Raw genomic sequence first — 23786 nt, 5'->3', positions numbered from 1 at the left:
TTCAGGAAATTAGTAGAGAAGTGTATAATACACATCCAAAATCGCAGCTCCTTGGTATAGATTCCGAAAGATTTCACTGCTATTTCATCTTGATAACTTAAGTTGCAAATATGGGAGTGTAGTAAGGGACTAAACATTATTATAAGATGCTGCTAATTAATAAACTGGCAAAAGAATAAATCAATCGTTCCCCCACCCCACCACCTAAATGCCACGTATTTTGTATAGAGGGGGTAGGGATCCATCACAAATTTACGTTCAATGATATGAATAATGTTAAAAACTCAAATTCCTGTTGAATCATATGCGATGGTTTCAATTTGAACTCAGAATTTTGTTGAAAATGTCCCTAATTCTAAACATTTTACCAGTGCTAAAACTACAAGGCAAGAGCTTAAAATAAGAAAAGTTTTGTGCCAGATATTAACAAAGCATCATACTCGCACCAGTTGAAAATGTTCATCCAGCAGAACTGAAGCCAAATGACTTGACAATTGTGCTCACTCTTTCTGCAAATGTTCTGGAGGTTATCTTTTTGCCTGGCACATGGAATGGGTTTGAAACTGCATCTACATATGCAGCATGGAACCTCCTAAAAAACTGTACAGAAATACAATCCACCAGAAGTTAACAAGGAGAAAATAACATCAAATAGCACAATATTTCATGCATAGGAGTCATATTTCTAGAGTGATGTGACAATGAAAAGAATAGTAGATAAATCCAAGTATTCCTATCTCCTTCAACCATAAATCTTACCCGTCTATACGCAATTAACAAGAAAATGCACACGAAAAGAGGTATCATAACATAGTAGCACTGAAAATTGTAAAATTTTAAGCAACTTATTGAAGGAAAACAATTTAGTGGATCTTAAATGTATACCCCCAAATTCATAAACAAAATAAACTATTTCATAATGGAGAAAATGACAGCAGGGAATCACAACAATAACGCATTCCTAAGTGAAACATCCCTGTCAATAATTAAAACAAGTAGTTCAAGCATTTTAATTTTTATAAAACAAAAATATTAATAAACAGGAGGATGTCGAAAAGAACAAAGTACAACAAAGCAATAAAACCCCATCAGCAAAAGAATGTACAAATCCCTTTGCTTTTGTAAGTTTAACAATGAAATTCTTTGAAGGTGTGGAGTGCATCAAAGCTAAGCTTTAAAAATGAACCTCTAAGAAAACATGCTAGTCTCTCACCAAAAAACACTAAAGCACTTCTATATGATATATGCCAGTATTGCACTCAATACTAAATTTAAATTCATTCACGTAGCTATGCAGAGTTGTACAGATAGTGAAAGAGAAAATATATATACATATAAATAAAGCAGTAATACCTCATCACCCTATTCTTTCTTACATCTACTATCTCCCAGCCTCCTTTTATATTCTACCTGATTCCCTCCCTTACCTTCCTAATCCTACAAGCCTGACATGGGTGCAGCCATGCAGGTTAACTGGTTACTTTTAAGATAACTACGGTACTCTCTCCTTGCATTTCCCCTCATCACCATCACGGGTTAATAATACACTGCCACCCTTTCTATTTCTTGTAACACCCACTTTAATAACTGTACCAAACAAGACCAGATTCTACATACAATAGGTAAATGGCAATAGCAACTACACATTTCAAACATGATAATACCATTTACTGATAATGATTAAGAAACATCAACAGTTTCCTTTGCCAGAATTGATATTTTTTCTCCAATTCATACAAAGTAACTGGTAACAGTAGTCAAATTACATGATGGGCAAGATATCCAATATCTTTCTGCCACAATCTTGGGATCAAAGTACTACTAATACCACCCATCAGTATTTACTTCAATATATCCTAAATATCATTGCTAATAACTATTACATCACGAATTATCTACTTCCACTAAGACAAAGGAAATTACACTGACGAAATGAAGAAAACAATTACTATTCATACTCACATTTCTTACATCCGCATCTTTAACATCGAGATCAGTGGTCACCAAGATAAATTTCACCTTCGTATTAGTTAGATATCCATAGCTGCAAATCTCGTCAGAGGAAACCCACAAACTTTTTATTTGTTGGATTAAACATGAATCAAACAAAACTCCAACAGAAAACAAATGCACTCACACTTTGAAATTTTCAATGGGATAAAGAAGTCCCAGAAACGTCTCGTTGAGCATAGGCCCAGACCTTTTAGGATTGTTCACTGCCAAGTAAAAAACACATTACATCAGATTCAGAGTTCCACCTAAAATTTAAATCTGTAACTGAATTATCTCCAGACTTGAGGATCTAAAAACCACAACCATATGCATAAAGAAACAAAACATTGCAAAAAAAATAAAATTTACGAAATCTCAAATAAAAACCTTGGGATCCACAATTCATAGTAAACGAAACGTACCTCTCTCGTCGACCACATCCAGCGAGCAATGGACGATGTGGTGGAGCTTGAGAGCATCATCAGCTTCCGTGAAACTCTGTATGTATAGCGGATTGTTCTGCACGATTTCATAGAAAAGAAGAGTTTGAGTTCAGATCGCGATTGAAAAACGGGGCTTTTCTCCGGCGACATTGAAATTGATTATGGAAAGGTGAAGGAGACTCACCTGGTGACCGACGACGGCAACGCAGACGATCATGTTGTACTCCGGCGGTGTGCCGATGACCGATCAGAATCTACCCGGTTTTCGTTGCACCCGCACCCACCCAATCAATGGACTGAAGGAAAAAGGCTTGTAAGAAGTGTTCTGGTGTGCAGGGGTCCAGTGGAATTAAACTACACATTATGTTTAAATCTTGTTATCAAATGTTTGAATTTGGATTTTTACCAAATGTTCTTTGAATTTGGTATTTAAAATGTTTACATAAATTTGTAGCTTAATTGAAACCAATATAATTTATAAGGAACAATTATTTTTTTAACTATTAGCTATCATATATGAAACTTTATATATAATTATATAAGTGTTTTACATTATTTTGCTGATATAAAAAATTGTTTTACATTATTTTGTCGTTGTAAGTTTGTAAGAGCAAAGAAACAAATTTATAATTTCTAAAACTTTTGTTCCTAAGATCTTTTTTTAATTTAAAATATATTTTAGGCAATATTTAAAAAAAAATATATACAAAAGAGATACATTATTTTATATTGATCCATCTTTGAAAGATTATCTAATTATTTTAAATTACTAAGCTTTATTAAGTCGTATACCTGTTAATGGTATGCTTAACTAATTATGATGAAACACTATTTATTTCTTTAAGCAATTTATTCGAATATTATTTAAATAATTTTCTCAAATATAGTTTAAGTAGTAACTTCTTTGAATTTCTACAATTTTCCGACGTAAAAAAATATTACAAATTAAAGCGTATTGTGATGCATACTAAAAATACAATTACCAAAAAATAGCAGCCTTTTTATGAAATAAAAAAAATATTATAGCATGCGTAAGAGTAAATTGTAAAAAAAAAATACATAAAAAATAATTGCAAAATTTAGTATCGCTTAGTGTGGATATGACTTTTTTTACGTTATTTTAAATTTCTCTCTTCCCTTCTAAAAGAGTTATCTGTGCATATAGAATATGGGTAGATTGTGGGATAAGTTTTGTACAATTCTCTCAAATTTTAATAGGTTCAATTGTTTAATTGAAATTAGGATTTAATATACCATTTCTACGAAAGAAAAATTTTAGGATCATTATAAATAATAAATTCTCTTTCCGAATATTTAGCATATTTATTCAAAACTCATTCAAATTATTAATTAGACTAAAACAATAGCATAATTATTCATGCACAGAATACTATTTAGTATAATATTGGTTTTAATATAAAATTAAATTATAGAATTAAAACATATACAACAATTTGAAACTTATCCTCAAAATGCATTACTCATAATTTCTTAAACATGATCTTATAAAATAAGTGCCAAAAGGGTAAGAGGCTAACTTAAACGAGATATGTTTTATCAGGAGTTTAAACATTATACTTTATCTTAATTTAAAAAATCCAATTTCTTAAAGACTTTCTAACAGCGGGTCCCTTTGAATTTTTCACTCAAACTTCAATTTAAATAAATTGAATGCATAGTTTCCTATTGTCAATGAAATCATGATTTCATACTACTAAAATACACTTGTCATCTTAATTTAGTTTTTTGAATCAAATCATAAGCCCTACAAACATCCCTGATTGAATGATGTTAAATACAAGTTATTATGCATTAAATCTGAGTTTTCTTAAAATATGAATCTTTCTAAACAGCTATAGGGGGGTAAGAGAAATAAATAGTCAGAGATGGAGAAATGTATGGAAAAAATGGTAGAAACTTCAATTAAAATAGTAAATTAATCATAGATTCCTTCACTTGAGATAGAGAGAAATCGAGAAGTCTCAGACCTGTTTCAACTTGGAAAGTGTGAGGACGTTTCATAGAGATATTCAGTGTTACTTTAAATCTACAATCTCTTTCAAACCATATGAAATTCCATGAGTCAGAATACATAGTTTTAAGTTAGAATGAATTGGATTAGCTAAGTCCTTTTTCCCCTGAAAGCAAGGCAGTTAAACAAATGGCACGTGTGATGAGATGAAGTGTTTGTTTAATGGTGAGTTGCCATCTGAGAATCCGATCCAACAGGAAGGTGGAGACAACAGCATATTTTCAGTCAATTCAAAATAGTTCAGAGATTTGGCAAAATGGCTTTTCATGAAACCAATAACCCAGATCATCCAATATCACACCATCATACCAAGGTTTTCTGAACAATGAACAATTGCACCATAAATATAACTTCAAATAAAACGTGACAAGGTTTCAAGAAATAGTGATCATATTAGAAATTGAGTAGACTCTTCGTTGGCTAAATTGATGTGAGCATATGATATGATATTACTGCACCATTTAATGTAGCTCAATTTCAATCATCTAAAGCTCACACTGATAAACTCCGCACTCACACAAGGATTGGATGCTGAATTCAATCAAGGATTGGATATATCTATTGGGAAGTCTACGACCAGACCAATCTAGTTCCCGTCGGGCACAGATAATTAGCAACCATTCAGACTTCATTACTTCAATACAAAGAGCATACAGTGAGTTAGTCGGCATCCAAGGATATCTCCTACTCCATTATACTAAGAGTGCAAGCACTACTCATTTCTAATTCAACACTACCATCCATAGATGAATTTAGACCATCTCAGTCCAAAATAAAGCAGGACATAGAATGCAACCAATTAAACTCAAATACATTACTTTTAGGGTTAACCAAGTAGCAATCAAATAATCTTTATAATCATGTCCACTAAACTATCCATACTCTTGGGATAAAAAATCACTATATGTCAGTCTAAAATATATCCAACTCTCATCACAAACAAACCTAAGCCTATACACTAAATTGGCATTTCTATCCAATCTACTTCTTTTTCCTCTCTTTCCTTTCTATTTACCTGAAACAATGCGCAAGGGTTGGTATGTAGAAAAGCAAATTCATTATTCAAAATTCTATTCCCTATTCCAATTTTACTTCTAAAACCATGAAAACGAACAAGACACAAGTTAAATGTCCCATCCCTCACACTGTTGCAAAATATAAAACTTAATTGCAACCAATTAAAATTTGAAAGGATAAAACATAGATAAAATTTTATAGGTGCCTTTGGAGATAACCTCTAACATCCATGGAAGTTTACGTTGACAATTTGCATAAAAAAGTTTGCATTGAGTTGTACAATAAAAGTTTTACATAAAGAGAGAGTATCCTCTCTAGTACAGGGTAATTAAGTTGAAGAGAGATACACATAAACCAATCTCTCAAGATCATCACACTTGTATTAGTATTGTGTGCATTTCTTTCCTACTAAAACTCCAATTCTGATGATCGAACAAAATCAAATTGAGCTTCTAGAATTGCACGTAAGTTTTGTCCACTCCATACTCCAACCAATAAATTAAACTAAGTATGTACCAGGAATTTTATTAAGCAGAAAAACTAGTCCTTAGAAAATGAAAACCCTTTTGTTATTCCCCTTTCAGGTCTCAAAAAACCAACCAATGCAACAAGGTATACAAATATAAATATAATCTCACGATCCTCGTCACAGGCAAGAAGAATATAGCACGCACCGAATCCAGGTCACACACCGCTCTTGACGATGTTCCTCCGCGCCAGGAACCTTGCGACTGGGGGAGTGAGCGCGACGGTGATAGGAACGCGCAAGGGGAACAACGCCTTGTTGCAGAGGATCGCAAGAGTAAAGGCTCCGCCGGCGGAGGCGGCGAGCTGCGCCGTCTTGTTATTGGGAGGCGGCGAGGCGCCTTCGTCGGTAGGGTTAGGGTTTTGCTGGTCGGAGGCGGCGCCCATGTGGAACTTCTCGAGGATGGCTTCGACGTCGACGTTGTTCTTTATTGCGACATAGAGACCCCCGATGGAAACTGCGGAAACGCTCACGTGAACGCCGATGGCAACTTTGCCGTATTTCTTCATCAGCTCGCGGAATCGACCACCAGCCATTTTTTCTGTGTGGTTTTACTTCTTTCAATTGTTACAACGTTGTGCCGCTGAGGCTAGTGCTGTATTTGTTTGTGTGTCTGAGAGAGAGAGAATGAGTGAGAGTGATCAATGGGGCGGGAATAGGAGTGGTGGCGGTGAAGAAGGCGGCGGCTTCTCTCTCGGTGAGGGGCTTAGGGTTTTAAATGTCTAACACTAACCAAACCAGTAATACGACACCGTCTTTTGAACAAATTTTGGAATATTACTTTTTTTTTAGAAATAAGAATGTTAATTGGTTTTTGATATATATATATATATATATATATATATATATATATATATATATATATATATATATATATAATACACACGTACATACTACTACTTAACAGGTCTGAATAAATAAAAGAATTTTATGTTGGTTTTATACTTTTTATTATTACTACCGGAACATTTTTATTATCTTGGTTTTAACAGGTTCTATAATTTTACGTGAATGATTTTTTATTTTATTTATTTATATATATGTATATTAAGAATTTCTAAATTTTATATTTTATTTTAATTTTTAATATTATAAAATTGTGATATTATGTTTATAATATATTTTTTATGTGCTATTTATTTATTCTAATTATTTTAATAATATTGTTTCAATCATAATTAAAGTGAAATTTTAAAAACATAAGTTGTTATTATTATTGTTTATAGTAAGAAAAATTGTAACTAGTATTTTTTAATTTTTTAAAATCAAAATTTAATACAGTTAATTCTTTTAATAAAATCAAATAAACAAGTGATCAATACTATTTTATTCTAAGTAAAAAAATATAATATTATTTTAAAATCAATATTTTTCATAATTATAAAAGCTTTTAAAAGTGATAAATTACTTTTAAAGAAAATAAAATTAAATACTATTTTTAAATTTAAAGAGAAAAATTTGATATTTTTATTTATTTTTTAATTTGTTTTATCTTCAAATAATTATCTCTTTCTTTTATATAAACGACTTATAAAGAGAAAAAAAAAACATGTTTTCATCTTTCTCTTTGTGATTCTTTCTCTACGTCTTATTTACCTTTAGATTAATGACTTTTACAACTTCTTATGGAACAAAACATAAACATGTAAAAAAACTTAAATTTTGCTTCAAATTGTTGCAAATCTGAAATACAACAAACAAAATATGGTTGGGTTTACCATTCCAGTGTCTTATGAATTTTTTTTTTGAAAAACTTACCCGTTTGATTTCCCAGTGGATTAATTCAATACAATTATGTATTTTATGTCAAACTATTAATAATAAAAAATAAAAAATGAGGAAGTGTTTCGCCATCCTTTCTTACACTTTTGTTTATTCTAGAATTTTAGGTTTCACTTTCTGTTTACTCTAAAATTTTAGATTTCACAATACACACTAACAGGTTGGGTGTTACAATGCAATTCAGTGAGTTTTGAGTTTTCCTATTGTTATCATAGTCATAAGTCGATTTTGAGCTCTATATACAAAAATGTAATGCATGTAAAGAAGATAAAAAAAAAGATATATGGGAGTACGTATCTACAAGAAAGAGAATAGAGAAAATAAAAGAAGTGAAACTATAAGCTAATATTGTAACTTATAAGTTTAAGCAACTACAATTGAGAATTGAGAAGTTTTTGAAAGAGAGAGAAGTGAGAAGTTGATAAGGAAATTACGGAATGTGCAACATAACAATAAAATGACAAAAAAACCTTTTATTATATATTTCTAGACTAATAAAGTAAAATATTGTTATAAGGAGAGGATGAAAAATAAATGTGTATAAAAAAAAATCAGAGAAGAATCATCTTTATATATATTTATAAATTATTATTATTATACTTATTTAAATCTAATTCATCTTTCAATCAAATTTTAATTTTTTTAAAATTCTTTTGTTAAAATTTGTGGTCTATTTTTTAAAGAATAGACTATATTATTTAATATTTAAAAAATTATTAACAAATAAAATAAATAATCATTATATTCTTACTATATTAATGATATTTAATAACTTTTGTTGGATTGAATTAAGAATCATTGCACATACAAAATTTCAGAATTTTTTCTCTTCCACAAGTATAATTTCTTCTTTTGCCATTTAATATAACAAATTATCAATGTGTTTACATTATAACACCCTATAATATTCAAAATGATTATAATATAATAGACTGTCGTTTATGTTATAAAATTTCATAATATTTAAAAGAATCGTATGTAAGACCTTCACAGTTTTGGATCATGCAATTTTATATAGTTAGACCTCGAATATGGTTATAGATTATGCAATTTATATAATAATATTTGAGATTATATAAACATTCTAAATTAAGAATATTAGGCTAATAGTTCATTAGTGATTTATATTATGATGATAAAAAAATATTAAGATAAAAGAAGAAAATCTCTAACTTGTCACACATCCTAAAGGAAATTGGATGGTATTTGGATTATGTACCTATGAATGACGAGGCCTACGTAATATTTATCCACTAGTACACAATTCGCTGTCGTATTAGTAGTCTTCTAATTCTTTGAAGTTTTTCATCTCGCTACGCATGCGCTCCGCCAGTCGGGGTACCTGCGATTGCATTCCGACGCTCAAGTTAGTGTTAGTATCTTAGTTTGTCCTCTCAGGATATGAAAAAACGTCCATTTTCTCCCTATAGAATAAGAGACATCTAATTGCAGCAAGATTGTCGACGGTTTTCTTGATATCAAGGAGAAAGGTGGAAATAGACATATCTTTCTTGGGGTTACGTAGATGTTGTTTGTGTTTCTTGATCTGTGCTCTGGTTTGAGAGGCATAGTGGGTTTGAAGTTTGCTCCATACCTGATGTGATGAATCCAAGCCCACCATTTCTGAGCTGTCATGGAAGCCAATAACCATGCAAGAACAGCCTGATCCTAACGCTCATATGTAAGATATTTGGGGTTGACAGACTTAGGAGAGGCATCAGCAGCAGTAATGAGGCGTGACGGCATGCAAGACCCATCCAAGAAAGGTAGAAGATCCATGCTCCTTAAGGTTGCAGTGACTTGTTGCTGCCAAATCAAGAAATTATCAGCATCGAGTTTTATCGGAATAGGAGTGTGAAAAATATAGGGCGCAGCAGGCTCTGTTTTGGAAGAAAAATTTTCAGAAAGAGATGATGATGAAGTCATGATGCTCTGTAGACCATATAGAATAAGAGAGAGAGTATTGGAGAGAGAAGAGAGAGAAAGATAAATTTGAGTGTGTTATTGTGAGAGCAAGAGATGGGTATATATAACCCTGAGTTACGTAATTACAGAGTAAAAGGGTAATATCATAACTGATGTACTAACACTCCCTTCAGAAGTTCCTTATATAGGTTGACTTGGGTCTTCACTTGTATGAGTCAGTTCACCATGCCGTGTGTAGTAACCTTTAGATCGTATGTAGTGGCCTCCTGATATTTCGTGAGTGTACTTCGAGATGTGTGTTTGACTCATTCAACTTTAATTACAATTGCTTTTTTATTACGCATTTGTTATATACGAATGTCGTTTGACTCGATCCTCCGTCCTATCGGTAACAGATTAGGTTGAATTTTACTAAGGAGAACCTAATTTAGTGCTTGATAACTATGTATATCACAAGTCCTCTTCAAGGTTTCAAGCATAAAAAAAAAAGTTATTCTTTCAACCATTGAAGGTGGATAACAAAAAAAAACACCAGATATAACCTCTTATCTAAGTTGATTTTTTCACGTATTTGAACAAGACACATTGGTTATAGAGTCTCAGTGCATGTCTTAGGACCATTTTGAATTTCTTTTGGAAGCGGAACTTGAAGAACTGGAAGGTGTTCTGTTGGAAGAACAACTTCTTCATCCAGCAACTACAACTCTTGTATCCTACTGCAAAGCCAACTCCTGAAAAATATGAATCCACAACTTTGCACTTCAAAATAATTAAAAATCCATATATTGTCCTTATTAAACCTTAGAAAAATCATTACTAGATGATAGCTTTTTCTTGTCTCATTCTTTAACTAGTCCAATACGTCACGGAACTTAGGTGAACCGTGAACCTTTTCCATATTTTGTTTCTGCAAAATTATAGCAAATTTTCCCAATAAGATATGATAATTAACACCACTACTTTTCTCTTCCACTTCTCCAACCTCAAATATCTTCTATAAATACCAGACTCAACTAAGCAGCTTGAATAACCTCTAACAAAACAAAAAAATGGTTACTCTTCCAGGCACATGGAAGAACTGGCTAAGATACTTTCAGTATGAAGAAAGAAGGGACACACCAAGTGAAACAATAAACATTCTTCTAATCATCTTCTCTTTGGTTGCTGCAGTAACATTTCAGGCTGCAGTGAATCCTCCTGGTGGAGTTTGGGAAGAAACTGAGGATGGAAAACATGCAGGAAAAGCAACATATTCTTTAGACAAAAAAGGTTACTATGTTTTCCTCATCTTCAACACTTTGGCTTTTGCTAATTCCGTCTTCATCATTCTCTCACTCACACACAAGTTTCCCTTCCAATTGGAGATATGGACAGCCACTGTTTCCATGTCTGTGAGTTATGGATCAGCCATTTTTGCAATCACTCCTAAGGACCCTATCCATTTACGCTATGTTCTTATCACTGCTACGGCCCCCTTTGTTCTCAGAATTTTGGTTCTTATGTTCAACTTGTTCTTGAGGAAACGTTTTATGAAAGACACACACACTCCACCAAACTCAGATCATTCTTAACCTTCTGCATCTCTAGCAAGGACTTTATTGTTTTTTTTATATAGTTTGCAATGGATTTTGGATAAAATACTCCAAAACTTGGTCTCTTCTTTGTGTAGCAGTGACTGTTACACACTGTATAAATAGTTTATTGTACAAAACTAGGTTTGAGATAGAACAAAATTTCCATATTTATTTATCAATTTGTTAGAAACGATTTTCTCTATAAACTCTTCCTACGTGAGAAAAATAATAATAAAAATTAAAATTAACTTTTACATGAATTAATTAATACAATTTTTCTAATTTTTTGTGTTTATGTATAAGTTAGTTTTAGCTTATGAAAAGTTTTTTTTTTCCCTTTTTCTTTAAAGTCAAATTTAATGGTTCTTTTTTTTGAAATTGTTATATTCTTTTTTATATTTAGAAATATGGTATATGAATATAATTTTAAGTATTATGTGGTTTTCTTTTCAATATTATATTACCTTTATAATATGTTATGTTATAAATGATTATATTTGTATTCAAAGTGAGTCTATTCACCTTTCCTTCATTTTGATTTTAAATTGAAAATTTACCAATAAGATAAACATATAGGAACGTTAAAAATTGATTCCTTGAACTGTGATATAAATACTTATTTTCATCATATTACTGTTGTTCAACAAATATTTTTTCATCGTAGTAATTTTTCATATTTTTTGTATATTTTAGTGTCGTATTTGGTCTTCTTATTAATAAAGACAATTTATAATAGTTCAATAGATTTTGCGAGTAATTATAAGTTCGAGAGTGACATAGATTTAAAGCATAATGAATAATATTCTTTTTATAAAAAAATCTTGAGTAGATAGCGATTTTCATTTTTATTTAAATAGTTATTCGTTATCGTATTATTTTAAAAAATATATATTTGTTTGATAAATTTTATAATTGAAACTTACCACCTCCCAAAAATGCAAATTGTTTTTATGAATAATTAGTTTTTATTTCTCAAATTATTTTTAACTTGAGTGTTATTGTCTTTGTTACTAGTTCTTTTTCTTTTGTCATTAAACAAAAATGATCAAATAAATTTGAGTCAAACTGGACAAACATATTACTTTCTATTGGATTGGACTCCCAATTTCAGCCTTTTTTTTATTTCTTAAAAATTTATTTCGGCCAATTATTTATCCTTGGCAGTTTCTTCCTGCACCCCTACATTTTTCTTCCTGCACCCCCACAATGTTATGCAAAGATCAAATTTTCCCTATTATTCTTTAAAAACCCTAAAATGTACTTTAACTGTATTTATTTTTTGCATTATGGATTATGGAATCTGGAAAAATTTTGGATTGGTACTTCCAGTAAAATTTCGAATCCATCAATTCGTAATTAAAAATATGCATCATTAAAAAAAATATTTTGGATCCACCAATCCGTAACAGAAATATGCATTCTGGATTCAAAAATCCGTAATTTAAAAAAAAAAAACATTCTGGATCCATGAATCCGTAATAAAATTAGACTTTCGGATTCAGCAATCCGGAAATCAATAATTTATGCAAAAATTGCTTTCGGAACACCTCCTCATCCGGAAAAAAAAAATATTCAGTTCTGGATTGCTGAATCCGTAGCACACTCTCATATTTTTATTTCCGGTAACCACGGTGTCCTTTTTCAAATAAAATATTAAGGCCAATTTCGGGATGTAGAAAATTGTGGGGGTGCAGGAAGAAAAAGCCTTTATCCTTTTCTTTATTTCTTGTGTGGATGAACTTTGCTTCGTTTTGGGTTTAGCTTATTGGGTTACCAAAAACAAATAGAGAGAAGTATTATAGGGTTTTCCATTCTTTACCCCCCATAAAACTATATTGCACCCCAATATAATTAAAAATATATTTTGACCCTTTTAAAATTAATTCGGAAATGAGTGATCTCAAACTTAGGTCGGTGAGAAACCAACTTTAGTTTTGCTCAATCCTCCACAATGTTTATGTCATCTGATTAGTGTAACTCAATAGGTCTCTTTGAAAAACTATGTTCCAAATTTTCTCAGTAATGGTGGCAATACATCAACATCAATAACAACAATAATAACTTATTTTTTTATCTCATTTTATAGATCGAAGTTATTGTTCTCTATATATCTAGTTTACCCTATGATCCACTCTTGATCTGATCATATTTCTTATAATAATAATAACGAATAATTAATTTATATTTTAAAAATATTAATATATACATTTTGAATTGTGTAATTTAAAATGTATTTTCAGATAAAAAATCAAATTATAAACAAAACTACTAAGAATAAAAATAGACCTTAAACTTACTTTTTTTTCTTACTCACGGAAGGGAGGAAGAAAATTATCACTAGGGATAGAGAGGAGATAAAAGAGAAGAAAAAAGAAGTTAAATATAAATATAAGAAGGGATATTTCTATCTTTTAACAAGAAGTATGGAGATGCATTTGAGTTTTACAGGGTACAGAATACAAACCCTGGTAACACAAAATGAAGAAAAGTGCAAGACCAATGTTGTTTTGACACCTTTTTTATTTTTAATAAAAAGAACCTTAAAAAAAAAAATCATCTTCTATAACACAAATACGACATGTTTTCTTTGCGTTTTAAATGGAACTGGGACGTGCGATTATTAATCAAGAGAAAAATTATTTGTTAATCGTGTCACACTTTTTTTAGATTTTAATATGTATTAATAGAATATTAAATAATTTTATATAAATATAATACATCAATAGTGTTATATTTTAGGAAGAGCTATATACAAGAATTTAAGCCAATTTTTTTCTCTTTCAATACTACATTAATTAAAATACATCCTTCAAATAATATTATATGACACTTTTTTATTTCTCTAATAATACACACTTAAAGTAATGTTAGCAAATATTAAACAATGTTGTGCATATAAGCACAACTTGGTAAATAAGCCAGGAATGTAATTTATTTATGTTCATGCTAAGGAGATGAGATCTAGAGAACTGTTGATTAACTTCGCTCTTCTTCCTCCTGTCGATCAATCATCTCACACTTTAACCTACTCCTTTAGTCTTCGTGCTACTCTTTCAGGGTCTCGGTCGCCTGATCGCTCAGTCTTTGAGGAGAATGCCGAATGGGAGTACCTGGAGAAAGTACTCTGATAGACGTTCGACACTCGGAGTTGTACAGTAATTAATGACGTACCTTGTTATTAGAATGTGCGCTATTTATATTATTTTAATGAACTTACCTTATTTGACCGAATTAGTGAGGTGGATCACACTTAGAGGTGTATTATCTAATTCATAATGATGGTTTACTTGATTGAAGGCGTGTCAGTTGTCCTTCACATACGTGTATTATTCGGTCTACTCGGCTGTGGGAGCAGAGTGATATTAACCGTTTAGTCCATACTAGTACAATTTCTATTTTATTTTATGTTAATTAAGTACCACATTTTAGAGTTAAAAATAACGCTCTTAAGTTGTTTTTTTTTTTCAGATTTTATCAATATAATTTATATGACAAGAAGTTTCATTTTAACTATATATTTTGAAATAAAAGGATGTAATAAAAAGTTATTAATATTAAAAAATAGTATAACTTGTGAAAATATAATTTGATCCCTCTTCGTAAAGAAATAAAAGAATGAAAATTGACTCACCATTACAAAACAGAAGTCACTTTCCACACCATTCATATGTTAAGTCTGGGTTCCTTTTTTTTTAAATTAAAAACTTTTGTTAAAAAAATTTGAGTATGAAAATAAGAATATTTAATTATTATTTATTTTTTACATTTTTAATAAAAAATATTTTTTTTTTACAAATATTATATTTTTTCTTTTATACTCTTCATGATAGAAATAATTATATTTTTCTTTCTCAGTTTAGATAAAATAGTTTAGTATCATCGAGTTTCATTTTTTAACAGTCTTTCTCATATAATCTATAATTAGAATATTAAAGACTATAACTGATCATATTTGTAAAATCACTTTATTAATCATCGTTTGCAATTATACCAGTTTCTGCTAGTGAAATATGACAGGTATGTTATCAATAATTAATGATACATTTTAACCTCTTAATTTATGAATTGGTTGAACTTATTTTTCTCCTGAAGTTTCTAACCTGCTCAATGTAATAATTACTCAACATGATTATGTTCTTCAAAATATGGCTTGCAGATCCAGCAAGTACCAACTATTCTGGAAAGAGGTCAGAAACTGATAACTGATAAGGTGCACTTTAATTTGGAAGGGAGTGGTAGGAATAACACATACATTATAGGAATATATTAGAAGAAGATGATAGAACATGTGACTTCTATCCATAATTTATGTTAACTATCTCAAATAAAATATACTAGTTCAACAAAAATGCAAAGATTATAAAAAATTGTGTCACCAACTAGTTTTAGTTCATTGTGCAGTGAAGTATTAGTTGTAAGATTCTCTTGGAGTAACAATTTGGATAACATTTCCATACTTCAAAATTTTAAACTAATTTTTGACATTTCAAAAGAAAACATGTTTGAATATAAAATGGAACACATTCTTACTTGTTTGGAGACTCACTGTAAAAGTGAAAAACTACATCAATTTGCATAAAGAAAATACTGCAGAAGTTATAACTTTGAACTTCTCAATAAACATGAAAAACACATGTTTTATACATAAGACCAAACACGCTATTCAATATACTAAGCTTATTTCTATTGGATTCTAAACTAAACAGAGTTACTTTCTTATCTTCTAAATATAATCCAATCATATTTGATATTTCAAAATTGCTCTGATGATTCAGACTGTCATGTCAGTATCAGTTGATGTACCAAAGTCACTTAAGACATTTCACACATAGATATGCTTCTAGGCCTCATTGCCTGAATAGCTCACCACCTCAGATGAACCAAAAGCACCCTAACACATATAAAGTGTTTTTAACACTTCTCTATGGTATTTACTACAGCTTTTTATTCTTTCTGAAACAGTGAACTCTGCAAATCCTTGTTATATCATTACTGTAGAAAAATATATCTTTTATATATATATATATATATATATATATATATATATATAAAAAAAACACTTACCAAGCAGTCAAAATTTTCACTTGGTACTAGCACTATTATCCTTCTGTCTTATTCTATATACATGCAGCCAACTAACTCTGGTTGACCTTTATTGCACATGTTTCTTCAGTCCCGAAGAATTAGCCCAACTGTCAATTAGCATGCACTACCTGTTTGATGTTGAATGGAATGTCGGTGATTATGCTTATAATGTATAGCTACCATAGTGTGAAAGACTTTCTAACACCCCAAGTGAGCATGTATATATATATCAGTAGATTAACAATTCATACAATTTGTGTAGATACAAAGTAAAAGACACTTTTTGAGATAAGTCACAATCATATCAAGTATAATCCCAAGATAATCTTGAATATTCTAAAAAAATCCTAGTAATTCATATTCCCACTTGAGCATAGAGCATAGAAAGGCAAAAGTATAGAAACATGTATATAGTATTTTTTATATTAGATTATATCTATATTGGTTTTTTCATGTCAATTGGAATTAAGGTTTCACCAGTCTTTTTCCATTCAAGTAACATGTTGAATCTCTTATTGATCCCTGGACCCTATTCCGTGTAGACTAGCACAGGGTTACATTAAAATAGTACCTATCTATTGAACTGTGCACATCATTCTTTTGTCTTCTTATGGCCAAAATGGCCATGCACTCCTCAGTCACCACGCATTTTTGTCCAAAATGTTGTTAAAAGCTTTCCCTTTGTTTTAAGTGACAATGCAATTTGCAAATTGCTATGGAATCCAAAGGTGGACAAGAATCGGTCTCAACCATACAAAAAACATACATTATTATATTAGTAGAACTAAAATACCAGACTTATCTAGCCAGACTGTAAAGAAGAGACAATTATCTGTAACTCTGTACAATACCAAATAATTTAATCAACCAGAACTCAGAAAGAGAAAAAAAAGTAATTAGAGACACAAAGAAGTAAGAAGAGTGCTCGAGCAAAATGATTTAATTTGCAAATCTATAATAGGTTCACTACATCTACAGCTAGAGTACTGATTACATGCATTGAGAAAATGCAAGAAAATCAAACAGCTAATTGTTGTTGCTTTTGATGGGAAGATGATTCATCCTCGTTGAAGCATAAATGTGCCTTTAGTGATTTTCCTAAACTTAGGGAAGAATCTGCAAAGGTCAGTGGTTGAATCAGCAGCATTTCTCTTTGGAGATGTGCACAGTAAGCTTGGAAGGTGCCAGGGGTTACATTTAAATGGAAACCCAAACCAAATAAGAAGTCCACCTCAAGAAAATTCATCTCTATTGTAGTGATTCCTCCAACTTTTGCATAGTAAGCATTGTTGTAGTACCTAAGGATTTCAAGAGGAACAGAAAGTGAAAGAGTGAAGAATTTGCTGAATAGCATGTAAATTTTTTAAGATAAAACAAGCAAGTCAATAATCATTAAGAGTTTGGCATTTCCTTTTATGTCTTGTGCTAAATTCGACCATAGATTTGTGTAGAGACATTGTTTTTCAGGAAGTTCATGATTGTCTTTAAAAGTTAGCTGCTGCGTACATGCAATAAAGTGGTGGGGTCACATGGGTGGGTTGTCTCTTTCCAAGGTAAGGCCAGCCTGGACATAGTAGTATTCACAAGCAAGACTATATTCTTTTAAGAAACATGGTCGTTTTCAATTTACATCTATGTACCAGAGAATTATTATGGTAGAAAATGAAAACCAAGAAACTTTACAGGGAAAAACTAACATGCAAGATCTGGGTTTATTAGAGATTTTATTTTGTTTTTGTTCTAGAAATGAAGTATCTCACAATCAACATGGAGAAAAATCAATCTCCATATACAGGAATGGCAGAGCAATTCCATTGTTTTTTCTCTGATTTGGTTGAAAGGATCTGACCTCTTTCAACAAATGTTGTAACTTATTTCATTCACAAATTACCACTACATACTTAAATTACATGATTAACTGTTAATCATACATACCCCACCATGTTGGCTGGTTTACGGGTATCTAATCACAACAAATTGTTACCAGGAAATTCAAGCACCCCCCAGAATTGTCTTAAATTTGCTCTTCCATTCCATGTCAATTAGCTTGACCTCATGAAAAGAATATCTCAAAGAAATTTCAGAGTGGACTAATCTTTACGATTCATCATTGACTATGATGGACTTGAAGTTGAAGGGTATTAGATTTACAAAAGAAAAGGAAATTAAGCAGTGTTTTGATTATACAAAGATACTCACAAGTCATCCATGAATTTTGCAGCCACCATAACGCTGGTGATGAGTAACCGATGCACATTGAAGGAGTTGATGGGCAAGGAAGGTTGCCTTTGAGTGAAGCGATCAAGATAGACATATGCAACAATGAAGCATGATGGACTGCAGTTGGCATACTTGAAAATTCTCTCAAGATAGGTTTGAATTGAGATGGTGGGGCGAGTCAAGCCATGGAAAACTGAGATCTTTTGGTGGAGTTGTTGCTGGTTGAGATCATTAGATTCAGCAACCCTTTTGAGCAGAGAAGAGAGAAAAGATATCAACTTAGGCATAACAGTAGGACTCTCAAGCTCTGCCATGGAATCAATTGTAGGTAGTAAAGTGCTTGGAATTGATGTCAGACAGAGAGGGTATATATAGCAAAAGGTTTATGATAAACTAGTGATAGAGGTTGTTTGTTAAAGGTAGGTACTTTTGTTGGCCAAAATGCCCCTTTGTAATTTAAATTATCTGTGTAAGTTGGCATTTGTGGTGGCTTGTGTCCTTTTCGGCTTAAAAAGTTGATGGTGTTTGAATTGGGTAATGATTTTAGTTTTTCCTCTTCTTTGTTTCAAAACTTGACTTGCAATAGAGGGAAAGAGGGTGGTGTTTATTGTGGATTGGTGATGTCTCTTTGCTGCAAAGGAATTGTGGTGTTTTTTTGTGTGGTTATTTATTTGTGACTTGTGACAAGGGTTTGGGCATTCCATACCCATCATGTGATTACATGTGGGAAATTTGCAATGGTATTCTAAGGGTCCCACGTTTTAGGCGACCTTTGCATGTGTTTTGATTCTGAACAAGTGGGGTGACATAACATGGATTTGCTGTGTTGGTCCATGGCATTAGTATATGCTGCTTTTGTTCCTTCTTCTCTGCTCATACCCTATAAATCGAAAGCAGAGAAAGGTGGTGCTTGGATTCAAGATAGATTTAGATGTTTGGCATCTTAAAGGCTCTTTCATTTTTGAAATGGGTTGGTGAATGCTTGGGTAATGTACAAGGCTCCATTTATTCCATCCTGCTCATCAAATTTATTTTAAAATGTTAAACATAATTTAAATTTTTTTATCAGAACAATATGAGAAGGGAGTTAATGAAATTCAATATCCCATTAGTGCTACTTGTAAATTATGAATACTAAACATTATAAATATACATCCATCAATTTTGTTTTATAACATTTTGTATCATATTATATAGGTATCGGTTTTTTTTAAAGTTTGTGTTTCGATCGAAAGTATTTGTAAAAGATTTTTCGATGTTAAAGTTAGTGTTTGGTATTCCATTTGTAAGAGTAATAAATGATATTAATTGCGTACTCTGGTCGTTTGATCAGTGTTTGGTATTCAGTTTGAGAGAGTAATAAATAATATTAAATACGTAATTTGGTTTGACGTTGGTCAACCTATTTATAGAGATGAGTTGGACCTTCATGCTGATGGACCTAGATTAATATTTGTTATATGCTTAATCTTTGTATTAGTCTGACATGAAATATGATTTATCTACTAATATTGCCCTTAAGTATCTTATGTTCTTGAGGTGTCGAGTTATAATCGACCAGGTGACAAGTGATTTTCGATTAGCCTGTCCGATATATTCTCGACATTACTAGAATATCTCACCACTATGTAGTACCATAGTTTACAAATATCAATAAAATTAAATATATCATTAGTATTAGTTACAAAATATAAATATTATAAACAATAATGAAATTAAATATCTCATTATATTAGTTATAAAATATGAATATTATAAACAATGATATTTGTAATATATTAGTGCTAATTATAAACTATGAATATCATTAGGTAACTAACACGTTAACTACGTGTTTAGATTATATGGAGAAGAATTATATACACAATTTCTACTAACATTAATGGAATTAAATTGAATATTGTTTTAATTATAAATTATAAATATTAAATTATCAAAATCAACTCATACTATATATGTAATAAACGCGTCAAGGATATATGTTAAAATTATATTAAAAAGAATGACACACCAAAATTTTAATGAGATATCGTATGTATAGAGAGTAAAAATATGGTTTAATTGAATATAAATAAAGTAATAATTTTATCTAGATATATTTTAAATTATCTGATAATGCTAATGTGAAAATATGTTAAAATTATATTAAAAAGAATGACACACCAAAATTTTAATGAGAAATTGTATATATAGAGAATAAAAGTATGGTTTAATTGAATATAAATAAAGTAATGATTTTATCTAGATCTATTTCAAATTATCTGATAATGCTAATGGAATTGATTTAATAATTTTTTAATGAAGATGATGAATTAGAGAACATTATCTAGGGATACTTAAATTTTTACCTAATATTGAAATGCAAACTATTCCTTTGAAGTGTGTTTGGATCCATTAAAAATAATAATATATATTTAAGTAATTTTTTTTTATAAATTGATTTTATAAATTTAAAATTTATTTTTTAACATAATATAAGAGTTATCTATAATTTATGTCATCAAAAGTTTGATAAATTAAGAGATGAATAATTACCCAGAAACAATAATTGAGTATCTTAAAATAACATTCCTTAAAGTTATTGTTGAATTAATGAAGATTCCTTGTGGTAACTACATAGCAGCATAGCAACAACTGGACCTTAAAATTACAGCTAGAATGAGGTGGATTTAGGCTACAAATTAGATAACCACGCTGGAACAATTGGCTGTAACTGCAAATAGAAAATGGTGACAATAACTTTTTTTGTGTAAGACCTTTAACGGCATCTATGCAGCTACAAAACAGAGAAATACTATAATATTTTTCATTTTTCTTACCATTTTCTTATACTTGTTGTCCAATTCCTTACAACCATGTCTAACTCACCACTACTCAGAAACCTTTGTTTCAGACATTTTCTATAAAACAAATTAAACAATCCAAAGCCCAAATAAACGACAAATGCTTGCTTTGTGTAACAGCTACCATATCTGATATTTTCTAGATTAAATACAATTATTGTGAGATCTTCCACAGATACATCTTTAAGTCACTGATACTTAAGTTGCATTGGACTCTCATCAATATGAACAGCTAGATGTAAGTAAAACACACTCAAAGTAAATAATTAATGTAATACTTAATGCACTAAGTATTATTTAATTTATGATTTTATTTCCTATCAATCTATTATATTATATACATGTACACACAGTAATAATAAATGTAGTGTTTAAAAAATATTAGTGTGGTGCTCTGTATAAATATTAAATTGCATTGTATTAATTAATTTTTTATATGGTGCATTTTAAAAGTTATAAAAGTGTTTTCTATGAAAGAAACAGCTAACAACACTCTTATTCAATAATGAGAACTTAAATGACTTTTATTAGCTATTCTTTTATAAATATTTTTTAAATGAAAAGAAATATATTGAATTGACTTTTTTTATATTTTTAGTTTTAAATTAAATAAACATAAATGTAATATTTAACAAATTATTAAGAAAAGCTTTAGGATATACATGTGTAATATTAAGTATCATAAATTTATAGTGAATGAACATATACTATTGAATAAATATTAGTGTTTAATTATATAATTGGTTAAGTCAAATTTAGAAAAATAAAATACAAACAAATAAATTTTTATTTGCTAAAAATTCTCAATTATTTTTCTTACTAAACCAAATCAACTTGAACAGAGATTAGATTGATTTAGTTAAAAACAATCAAGAGTTTCATGTTATATAAATAAGTAACAAAAATTTGTCTAGTCTTGTTATTAGAAGGAAGAAAAAACATAGTTTATTGTAATGGTTTACCTAACAAATTCACAATATGAGAAGAAGATTTGAAGAACATCAAAATGGTCCAAAAAAAAAGCATAGCAGTTTGCATGCGACTGAACGGTGCATCAACCAGAATAATTGCAGAAACTGTTGAAATAAAAACCATGAAACTGAACAACCAGAGGAAGGGGACACAAGCCTAAGTTGTTCATGCAGTGGCTGAAACTAGATTAGCCATGATTGGCTGCAAATGGTGAAGATAATCCAAAAAGACTCACAAAAGTGGCAATGACAACAGATGAAACATGTTCATATGAAAATTTTGGTTAAATATATCAAGATCATAAAATTATGAATTTAAATATTGATTTAAATTAATGTTTTGGGTGCATTTATAATTAAATATATTTATTTAAAATAAGTAATATTTGATAATAATAATTAAAAATTTAAGGTATGATATTAATTAATGATTTAAGTTAATATTGTAAATATGTGTTTAATTTTTTAATATACTAACTATTATTTTTTGTGTGTATTAAAATAACTTAAAAGTTGAAACTTTAAAATGAATATTAAAAACAGAAACTATAAATTCACATGAAACAAGCAGAGTAAATAATGAGTACATAATAATATATAAATTAAAAACATTAATTATAATAAAAATATTAATTAAATTTATTAATAATTTTCAATTTTTGTAAATATTTTTATAATTTTAAGAAACTTGTTAAGTTAATTATGTAATATTATATGGAATAATATATTAAATTATGTTGTGATGTAAAAGATGGCATGTTATAATTATTTATTTTCTAAGTATAACATTTTGGAAAAAAAGTGATTTTTATATAATGAAACTTTTTTATTTAAAATAAAGGATATTTTGAATAAGTAAATATATGAAGTTGTTTAATGGTGAAAAATATTTAATAATAATAATAATTTAAATTATTAAGTTATAGTATTAATTAATGATTAATACCAAAAATATTCTTTCACAGTTTTGGGTAATTCCAGAATAGGAGTTCTGTAAGTAAAAAATATTTCCAGAACAGAGGTTCCACAAGGAAAGGGTGTTCTCAGATATTAGGAAATCTGGAAAGCAAAAAATCATTCTGAATATCCTTTTCAAAACACATTTATTTTATTTATGGATTGTTAAATTTGAAATTAATAAAATATATTCCAGAAAATATGTTCCAAAAATATTCTAGAAAGAGCAAAGTCATTTTTAAAAAGAGTAAAATAGTTTTCTTGGAAAATGTTAGGGTGCAGGAAGAAAAAGCCTATAATTGATCCTAAGTGGACCTTCGATTACTATTAATGTACCTTTCTTCCTGCACCTCTTTAATTTCTTGGCGCACCCTTACAATTTAAAAAATGATCATTTTACATTTTTTTAAGTGACTTT

At 30.0% G+C, this 23786-nt stretch overlaps 4 protein-coding genes across 4 annotated transcripts; 1 reads left to right on the top strand and 3 right to left on the bottom strand.

The window, feature by feature from the left end:
• Window positions 1–251: 251 nt before the first annotated feature.
• LOC137826116 (SNARE-like superfamily protein) lies at window positions 252–2853 on the bottom strand. Its single transcript, XM_068631975.1, has 5 exons — window positions 2620–2853; window positions 2415–2511; window positions 2138–2216; window positions 1963–2044; window positions 252–600 (listed from the first exon to the last, which is right to left on the bottom strand). The coding sequence occupies exons 1-5, from the start codon at window positions 2650–2652 to the stop codon at window positions 460–462; spliced, it is 432 nt and encodes a 143-aa protein (XP_068488076.1). The 5' UTR covers window positions 2653–2853; the 3' UTR covers window positions 252–459.
• A 2880-nt stretch (window positions 2854–5733) lies between these two features.
• Window positions 5734–6776, bottom strand: LOC137825729 (transmembrane protein, putative (DUF1279)). The gene has a single exon (XM_068631473.2). The coding sequence runs from the start codon at window positions 6544–6546 to the stop codon at window positions 6169–6171; it is 378 nt and encodes a 125-aa protein (XP_068487574.1). The 5' UTR covers window positions 6547–6776; the 3' UTR covers window positions 5734–6168.
• A 3914-nt stretch (window positions 6777–10690) lies between these two features.
• On the top strand, window positions 10691–11498 carry LOC137826720 (uncharacterized). Its single transcript, XM_068632812.2, has one exon. The coding sequence runs from the start codon at window positions 10768–10770 to the stop codon at window positions 11287–11289; it is 522 nt and encodes a 173-aa protein (XP_068488913.1). The 5' UTR covers window positions 10691–10767; the 3' UTR covers window positions 11290–11498.
• A 5792-nt stretch (window positions 11499–17290) lies between these two features.
• CYCP4;1 (cyclin p4;1) lies at window positions 17291–18975 on the bottom strand. Its single transcript, XM_068632371.2, has 2 exons — window positions 18577–18975; window positions 17291–17675 (listed from the first exon to the last, which is right to left on the bottom strand). Exons 1-2 carry the CDS (start codon window positions 18909–18911, stop codon window positions 17396–17398), a joined length of 615 nt encoding a protein of 204 aa, XP_068488472.2. The 5' UTR covers window positions 18912–18975; the 3' UTR covers window positions 17291–17395.
• Window positions 18976–23786: the final 4811 nt, after the last annotated feature.

The sequence above is a fragment of the Phaseolus vulgaris genome, chromosome 8 (genome assembly GCF_051622355.1).
Source record: "Phaseolus vulgaris cultivar YP4 chromosome 8, ASM5162235v1, whole genome shotgun sequence".
Taxonomy (NCBI): domain Eukaryota; kingdom Viridiplantae; phylum Streptophyta; class Magnoliopsida; order Fabales; family Fabaceae; genus Phaseolus; species Phaseolus vulgaris.
The sequence above is the reverse complement of the archived record's forward strand: the minus strand, read 5'-3'. Positions and strand labels throughout refer to the sequence as shown.